This window comes from Branchiostoma floridae, chromosome 12 (assembly GCF_000003815.2).
Source record: "Branchiostoma floridae strain S238N-H82 chromosome 12, Bfl_VNyyK, whole genome shotgun sequence".
Classification (NCBI taxonomy): Eukaryota; Metazoa; Chordata; class Leptocardii; order Amphioxiformes; family Branchiostomatidae; genus Branchiostoma; species Branchiostoma floridae.
In genome coordinates, this window is record NC_049990.1 from 15,038,667 (window position 1) to 15,047,739 (window position 9,073).

General features: G+C 39.7%; 1 protein-coding gene across 1 annotated transcript; it reads left to right on the plus strand.

The window, feature by feature from the left end:
* The first annotated feature begins 2,236 nt into the window (after positions 1-2,236).
* On the plus strand, positions 2,237-4,637 carry LOC118427039. The gene is made up of 4 exons (XM_035836676.1): positions 2,237-2,534; positions 3,287-3,448; positions 3,880-4,068; positions 4,591-4,637. The coding sequence occupies exons 1-4, from the start codon at positions 2,348-2,350 to the stop codon at positions 4,635-4,637; spliced, it is 585 nt and encodes a 194-aa protein (XP_035692569.1). The 5' UTR covers positions 2,237-2,347.
* The last annotated feature ends 4,436 nt before the right edge of the window (positions 4,638-9,073 follow it).

Consider the following 9,073-nt stretch of genomic DNA (forward strand, 5'->3'; position numbering starts at 1 on the left):
AAAGCTACCAACAGGGCGATCGCCCCGGACTACAGGCAGGGCGATCGCCCCCAAGTATCCTTCACTTTTGTGAAATCAAGACGACACGACTAGACAATTCAGACTTTGTACGGGGCAATCGCCCCCACAAGTCACTATTCCCAGGACTCGAGTGTCTTGAAAAGTTGCATTCTAATCCAATATGGCTTGATTTTCAAAAAATTTCGCACTGCGTTTTCTGATATCGATTATCAAGTCGAAAAAAAAGGAATAAAATGGATTTTCCTTTATTATTTTGGATTCTGTTATATTTACTGTGTGACAAAAACTGATATTGATTAGATTTTGGGACCCCTAACGGCTTCTCTTAGTACAGCAACGGAACTTCTGGTTTTGGTATCTCGTGTTCTGAACAAGCTATGGTCACGATTCTTGTGCTTGGAAAAAAGTGTCATGAATTTGAATCTCCAGCATTTAAGCTTGCAATTGCAGGGACGTTTTTGTAAAAATCAGAAGAAGGTAACTCAAGAAAGTATTTACGGATTTTCATGACTTTTGCTGCCCAGGTAGCTTAGTTCTTTCCCAAATGCTGAAGTGTGCTGAGCAGAGATTTGACCATCGCACCGATAAACTTTTCCTTCGGGTGTAGGATCTAAGAATTGTTAGTTCATTACATCTATTTTATCAACAGGGGCCTGTGGGGTAATTGCTGTCGCCATCTTTGGGGTGAGAATGTGGATTGCCATCGGGGCGGTCGTGTGGGCCCCTTACGGCTACTCCTTCCACCTGACCTGGGTGCAGGCGTTGGTAACGTTCGGTGGAGGAGCCGCCATCATCAAAGCTGGGTGCAGGAACGCAGAGAATGAGCAACCAATGCATCGTGAAGAAGTTATTGCCATGAGAGAGTCTATTATTTAATCATTATAATTATTTATTGAGAAGAAGGAAGAGGAAGAAACAGAGAGGAAGAAAGTGACCTAAAACATGAACAATATCTGAACCCCTGTGAAGGCAAACTTAAAAAAGAAAAGCCCGCATATCTCGTGTTTCACATCTCATTTCCGTTCTCTAAACGATGTATACATGCACTGTCAATCATATATGTGCATAAATTAACAACCAATTAGCTATAGCTTGCTAGATTTGAAGTTCCTCTAAGCTTTGCTTGCGAATAGAATTTTGTTTTATCACTGTTTGAAGTAGAAGAGGAAGGAGAAGAGACTGGCATAAAACAGTGTATTTGCTTCTGTGTCTGTATTGTACCTGTTGCAATTCAAACAAAGTTAAACTTAAACTTAACCCTATTCAGACCGGGGGGGGGCTTTTGAGGCCCGCGCTAACTTCGATGTCCTATAACGCCAGAACGCCTTACGCTAAAGCCACCAAATTTGGTGAGTTTTCCTAAAAAAAATTGTTGGCAACAATTTTGTGAAGTTTGACAAATTTTCAATTTTTTCGTGTTGCCATGGCAACCGTTTGCTGACAGGCAGTTTTGCCAAAAATCACTATTTTTGGTTCTAACAATGTATTTTTCACATTTATTTGCTATATTACTGCTATTTTGTTACATAAATAAAATCTTATATTATTTAGCATATCTTTCATAATTATATATGCATAAATTATGCTAATTTGATGACGTCATCAGCCCAAAATCCAAGATGGCGGACCGTATGACCAGATCAAGAATAACAAGCTTATTTTCCCTTAAAATTTGCAACTACCTGGTATTTTTTCATCAAAAACCATCTAAATGAATGAATTTAGTCTATTTCCATTGCCCTTTGTGATTATTTGTAGCAAAAAAAGAAGTTTTAAAAATTCAAGGTGGTGGATATAATATGGCGGAGCCTATCTCGTATCTTAGATGTGCATGACGTCATTTTATGACGTCATTATGACGTCATCGATGTTGCTATTGGCAATACAAGTCGTAATTAACATTATTATTCTGTTATCTGCACTTATTGTTACATTTTTGTAGTATAACTTGAAGTTTTCTGAGAATACCCTTTTTTCATGGGTCCGGCCAATATAATCAACTTGATGACGTCATAATTACGTCATCTTACGTCAACGTAACGTCAAACGTCGAGTAATTGTCAGATATTATGTCGATATAATGTCCTGAAAATTTGGTGGCCTTACGGCACGTCGTTCGAGAGTTAGAGGACTTAGAAGTGGAGGGCCTCAAAAGCCCCCCCCCGGTCCAGGGATGACCAAAAAAGCCCGGTCTGAATAGGGTTAAAACAGGAACTCCTACATCTCGAGTTTCACATCTCATTCCCGAGTGACTTGCGTTTCTTGTCGGTCACTGATGTTCTGAAGCGTTGCTTGTTTATCGAGACACTGTCAAAACTTGTGAAACATGACCCCTCTTAACGACGTTTTTGTTGGCGGCATCAGTAGCACTCTTGTCGGGTTGGTGATGTACGTGGTGGGGATAGCGACACCCGCCTGGGTCATTGATAGTAGATTGGGTCTACGACAAGAGTGGGGACTGTGGCAGATATGCACAACAAACATCGCGGACAGAACCTGCGAAGGTTACGGAGGTAAGCCAGGGAATGGACGATCAAAGTCACATCGATCGAGTCATATTTTTTTGCTCTGTGACCGGAGGGTAACCTCAGGCGACAGAGTATTAGTTTTGTCAATGTAACGCGCGTGGGCATCTGTATCTGTATGTTCCCGTTGTCGTATTCGTATGTGGTTTGGCAGGTCCTCTGCACTGAGTTGGATGATGATGCATGTTGGGTCTTTTTCGCGGTAGCTGTTTTTATAACCAATGTAATAATTTCAGAAATTGCCCCTACAAAATGTACGTCTTTCGGTATATTGGTTCAGTTCTGCGTTATCTAGGCCTTGCGGTGATTGGACACTGTCAAGCAGATGTTGCTTGATTTGCATGTTTTGTGCACGTCGTGTTGTCAGCTGTTCACAGCCGTCACTGTTGCGGCTGTTTATATGATGGTGTGTGTCTCAGGTATGCATTGTGAAGCTGTTTGGCTATTTTCTTTTGGTGTCGATCTTTTGAGAGGCTGATTTTGCTGTCTATGCGTACAGGATTTTGTTTACATTTGGCAGTAATAGGTACCTTAGCTTTGTATTGTACGTGTTGGTATAACCGAGAATTAATCAGCTCGAAAGAACGAGTCAAAAGTAAAACAATGGGTTTTTATTCAGTATAGACATATGAACCAATGGCATTATTTTGTGACTCACCCTCCCACATTTGTATCTATCGCACTACCTCATCTTTTGTTTGAAAATTTTAATCCCCCCCAAATTTTTCTCAATTCTGTAGATATCAGTGATCTTACCGCTGCCTTCCATTTCACCCGTGCCTTTGCTGTGATCGGACCCCTTCTGCTTGTCGCTGGTGTTAACGTTGCTCTGGTCTTCTACGCCGAACACAAGAACTCCAACAAAGTCCAGAGGAAATATGGTGCCCTGATCATTGCAGGAGGTATGTTCTTATTATTACCAACACAAAATGTGTCATAGGGGTTATATTTTAGGCAGTGTTTGTCTTTCTGTATGTCTGTTGGTTAACGAGAGTAGTTTTATATTTTGTGTGTGACAAAAGCTTGACATGATTAGATTATTGGGCACCAAGTGGCTTCTGTTGGTACAGCAACGGAACTACCGGTTTTGGTATCTCTTGTTTTGAACAAGCTATAGTCACGATTTTGGGGTGTTAGAGAGCTATTGTGCTTGGAAAAAGCAAGAAGGTTATATAACCTCCTTGGTAAAAGTGACTCAAGTTTGGGCCACCCAGAGGTTAGTTCAGGAGTTGCAGGGGAGTTTTCTCATTTGACCATCGCACCGATAAAATTTTCCTTCAGTTGTAGGATCTAAGAATTGTTAACTAACTCATCACATTGATTTTATCAACAGGGGCATGTGGGGTAATTGCTACCGCCATCTTTGGGGTGGAATTGCGGAATGCCATCGGGGTGGAACTGTCGATTTCTTTCGGCTACTCCTTCCACTTGACCTTGGTGCAGGGGTTGTTAACGGTAGGGGGAGGAGCCGTCATCATCGCTGACGGTCGCAGGGATGCAGAGGATCAGCAACCCGTGCAACGTGAAGAAGTTACTGTAATGAGAGAGCCTATTATTTAATTATCATAGATAAAGATGTCTTTTGACATTTTCATTGTAGCACCTTTAAAGAAGATACAAACTTTCGTTTTATAGACGTGAACGGTTGGTTTCCAATTATCGCGATATGTCTCTACAGCATTGATGGTAAAACATCTTTATTATCATTTCTCAAAAGTACATAGGCAGGGGGAGCTATACAAGCCTCCCTGAATTGGGTACAATATGTACAATAATTTAACTAAACAGTCATAGTCGAAACGTTAAACATACACGCTATGTGCTATGCAGAATTGTTATACAGTCTGAGGGCACAGTGCACGAAAGACTGCTTCAGTCTTTTCGTTCTGGCAAATGGCAATGAGATGTTCTGACTGTTTCTTAATCTTAGTGTTCTTCCAGTAGCTGACAGTCTCTGGGCGGGCACCAGATCATGTAGTGGGTGTTCAGGGTGCAGCATTGCCTTGAACAGGGAAACAGCAGCTGCTTCTCTCCTCTTTTTCAGGGAAGGCAGTTCTGGGACGGAGCGCCTGCCGCCGTGCGAGCGCCTGATGCGTTGATGAAGTCCCTGCGTTGGCAATGAAAACAAAGCAAGATCATCTGCCCAGGACAAACAATTGATAGATTCAGGAGTTAAAGAAGCAGCATCACGTTTTTGTCTGGATCAAAACATTGCGCCAGGTCATTAATAGATAGCTTAAATAACAACTGGCTAAGATTAAAACCTTATCTTACACCACATGTGTTAACAAAGGAATATGATAATCATTTATCTGCCCTTAAACATATAAGTCATCCAAGTACATAGATTTCAATACATTTAAGAAGTCTCCATCGATGCCATAATGTGTCCATTCATGGGACAATCCATCACGTCCAATATTGTCAAATGCTTTTTTCATGTCCCCAAAACAACAATTTTACCTTTCACCTGATTTGAAGTTGGAAGTTGGAATGCTTGTGCTACAATGAGGCGAAAATGTGCCCCTAGTGATGATATAATTGAAAAGAGTAACTAAGGACAGAAAAAATGCTTTGAATTTGATTCATGTTCTAGCATGTTGTTGGAAATCCTTGAATCAACCTATTTCGAAACTGCAGGGCCGTTTTCACTTTGAATATGGTTCTGAAATTCGATTTTGTTCTTAAAATGCTATTTTTCATCTATTCTGCTCAATAAAACCATTTTCTAAGTTGTTATCTCTTGGACAAAATGACTAAGGTGCAGTGACTTATGTACTTGTCAACTAGCTCACTGCATTTCAAGTTTATCCAATCTTTGGTTGTCAAAAGAATTCTGTTTTATGATTGTTTGAAGTAGAAGAAGAAAGAGGAAGAAGAAGACAAAGAGGAAGAAATCGACCTAAAACAATATCTTAAAGACCAACCCCGTACTATAAAACCACCCAATAAATTCGGCTAACGTAAACTACTAGAGCTCAGTCTTCTGTTCACTGTGGTGGAGTTCACATCGGGGAAGGCTGGCTGAGACGGCTGACCAACACAAGTTTATTTTCAATTCAATTTTGATATTAGGATACTACATTAGGTATTAAAGTATGATTATACATAAAGCTTTACCTAACCCAGAATATAAAGTAATGAAAATGCTGGCTTGTCTTACTCTGGTACTGTGAGACATACCTGACAGTTACATGTACAGTCTACATAGCCCCTGTTGGTACACTTGCAAACAGACACCACATTATTAGCCATATTTCTAGACACATAAATATCAGAGCTAATTCAGTTATAAGGAAGATTTTCAAGTTGCAATCATGTGTAGATACAAAAAGACATTTTGATACAAAGTTGGCAGAGCAGACTTGAAAGTTTCAATTTGAACACAAGGTTGGTTTCCCAAAATTCGAAAGTTGCTGTTATTAGGACCTCGATTATGTAACTTTGTTACAGCTATCTGGATCATTCTGCAGGGTTTGATAGTGTTTCCTTGAAAACCAGTAGAGAAAAATATTGGAATTTTTGACCAGTATTTTATGCTAATCTGTCCCTGCCTTTGTTTCCAGTGTGTAGACAGTCTGAGATTTTTATTAGTTTATGTATTTATAGGGGTCAATTCACCCCTCTAGCTGCTGGGATGATCACAGTAGGGAGTACTTCCTTAGTGCTGTGCCCAGGGCACTCCTGTTTGGTCTTTAACCACTATGTAGGTAAACAGCAAGAAGAAAAGCCCACATATCTCGTGTTTCACATCTCATTTCCGGGAACTAAATGATGTTTACATGCGCTGTCAAGCTGCCAATCATGAATTAATGAAACGACCAACTAGCTTGCTGGATTTCAAGTTCCTCTAAGCTTTGCTTGTGAAAAGAATTTTGTTATAATATCATTGTTTGAAGAGAAGAGGAAGGAGAGGCTGGCATGAAACAGTTTATTTACTTCCGCATTGTCCCTGTTGCAATTCAAACAAGATATAGATCGATTACAATACTCCGTCGACGGAGATTACCCTTCAGTCACAGAGTAACAAAGTTAAAGTTAAACATAAAACAGGAACTCCTACATCTCGTATTTCACTTCCGTATTTCTTATTCCCAAGTGACTTGCGTTCCTTGTCGGTCACCGATTTTCTTAAGCGTAAGATTAAAACAAAAACAAAACTGTGAAACATGACCCCTTTTCTTGTAGGAGGCATCAAGTAATTTCCTTGTCGGGGTGGTGTTTTATGATACTCCTTCAACTTCACCTGGATACAGGTGTTCCTAACGGTAGGGGGAGGAGCCACCATCATCGCTGACGGGCTCATGGGCACAAAGGATGAGCACGCTGTGCTCCATAAGGATGAATCTATTGCAATGAGGGAGATACTTTAAAGGATCACAATTTTTTACACGAATACGCTACAATATTGTAGTAAAGAATTGCATGCTTGCAACTGTTTGTGTTGTTACGTTTTTAAGTGTGACCAGATTTTACAACGGCTTTTTGTACTATGTAGATGTGGGCGCAATTCAGCCATCAGCTGCGATGCCAATGCCGTACATGTTGCAATAAAACTTGTCAACTCTGTCTCAAAAGTAGAAACGCTCCATACGTACGCTGTGAGCAGCTTAAGTGTTGCAGTTTGGAGGACAGCTAACGGTAGATGTGGTTATGCCTGTCCTTGGTGCTGAATGCCGTCCAACACCGACCTCTAGCGATTCATATCCAAAGTGCAGGACAGCGTAGTGGCGTTGCATGGATTCTGCATCATTCGTCAGCTTATGAGATGATGTTTTGCAAAACAAATGGCTTTTGGTTTATCTCTGAATGCCAGTGTGGGGTAAATCCTTGATAGTAATTGAACACGCTACGGAGCCACAATTTTAGTAAATTTTTAGTCAGATTTTCCCCAGTGATTATTTTTGTCACAAGAGTTTCTTGTTTCGTTCCTGTATCTGGTTGCATAAGACAGTCTACAATAAAGGTGATAAATGAAGGTTACTTAATGGTGAATATCACGAGGCATATATTATGAGTTTGTTTGTTTAAACCATTATTTATTCATGAAAGCTCAAATCGGCCTGCAAATGGTTTCGAGTAAATGCTACAATGGCTTTCTGAATGATATTGCAATGTTAGTTGTATACTATTTTGTGTAATTTTTATTGCTCTTATGTATATATGCGGACGGAGCAGGCCATATGTTTGTTGTACATTCCAACGCCATTCAGGCTTCCACTATGTGTATGTCTGTTATGTTGTGAATCAATAAAGGAAATGGAAATAAGGAATTCATATAAATTATGCTTGTTTGTTTGTTTGCTTGTGGAACTCATTTGCATTTGCACATCATGTTTATGGTAATGAGACAAAATTACTTGATGATGGTATGAGGCCATGTATGCGCTATGGGTCGATGTACCTGAAATATAGAAATCCAATTCGATTCATTTCATTGTATTGTGCATTCCATTGATTTGTCGCTTTATCATAAAGTTGAGTTGTACCTTTGCGTTATGTATGTCTTGTTGTTTCATATGGCTACATGTTTTGTTTGTGTACACAGTGCACTTTGAAATCCCTAGCGGTGATATGTTGTACCTAGATAAATGAATGAAATACAGAGTCAGCTGAACAAGGAAAAGAGTAACAAACCGAACCACTTTTTAATCCTCTCCATTGTACATACTGATAGTGATACATTAACACTACTCCTCAGCTGTCCCACTGTCATGACTGTAAGAGATGTGCAGACCATGTAGATGATAAATAACTGTCAGGTTGGCAAAATTTCATCCAAATTTGCAGAAAGGACATTAGAAACAAAAGTGTGTCAGAAAGAGATGTATAATTGAGACAATTAATATTGTATTTCATAACTTTTACAACTCTAGCATTTTTGAGGAGATCCAGTATAACAAGCCATTTTGCAGACATGTACTTTTCATGTCAAACATTTTGTTCCTTTGGGCTTTTTGTGGGACGTTGGGCCTAGGAAGGATCCGGAATTTTTTTGAATGCATGAAAATTACATGATATCATTCTGTTCTATGTATTACACAAAACTGCTACAATCTCAAAATTCATATGAAACGGCCTGACTTGCTCATCAAAGAAACTACCGCATGAGTGTTACGCCACCTTGCAGAAAAGCTGGGCAGTGCAGCTCAAACTTTCATAATCAAACAGGGCAGTTTTGGCTTGATCCACTTGGCATATCACAAAAATATGTACTCAAGTCTTTCCCAGCATCGTGCATAACTGTAGCACCATACAAAAAGTATCACGACTAAAACAAATATGCAAGTCGATTTGCTCATCAATTTGTTATTTCACCAGATTCTCACATACGTGTATAAAAAGTGGTCTTTTCTACATGTACGATTACAGCTCTAAGAAAATCAAACCCCTCTGTTGCGACCCTCTTAGCATTTGTTTCAATTACAAGACTCCATATAGAAGAGGTACACATTGACTTCATCTTACCCTGCTACAGGGCATTATATATAATTATCATTATATAGTATAAGTCTAGGGCATTATCA

Bases quoted from the DNA above. Each gene is read 5' to 3' on its own strand.
- LOC118427039 (XM_035836676.1), top strand. From the start codon at position 2,348: ATGACCCCTCTTAACGACGTTTTTGTTGGCGGCATCAGTAGCACTCTT. The intron at 3,449-3,879 runs GTATGTTCTTAT...TTTTATCAACAG, and splicing joins TGCCCTGATCATTGCAGGAG to GGGCATGTGGGGTAATTGCT. The intron at 4,069-4,590 runs GTGAAGAAGTTA...CCTCTTTTTCAG, and splicing joins GGATCAGCAACCCGTGCAAC to GGAAGGCAGTTCTGGGACGG.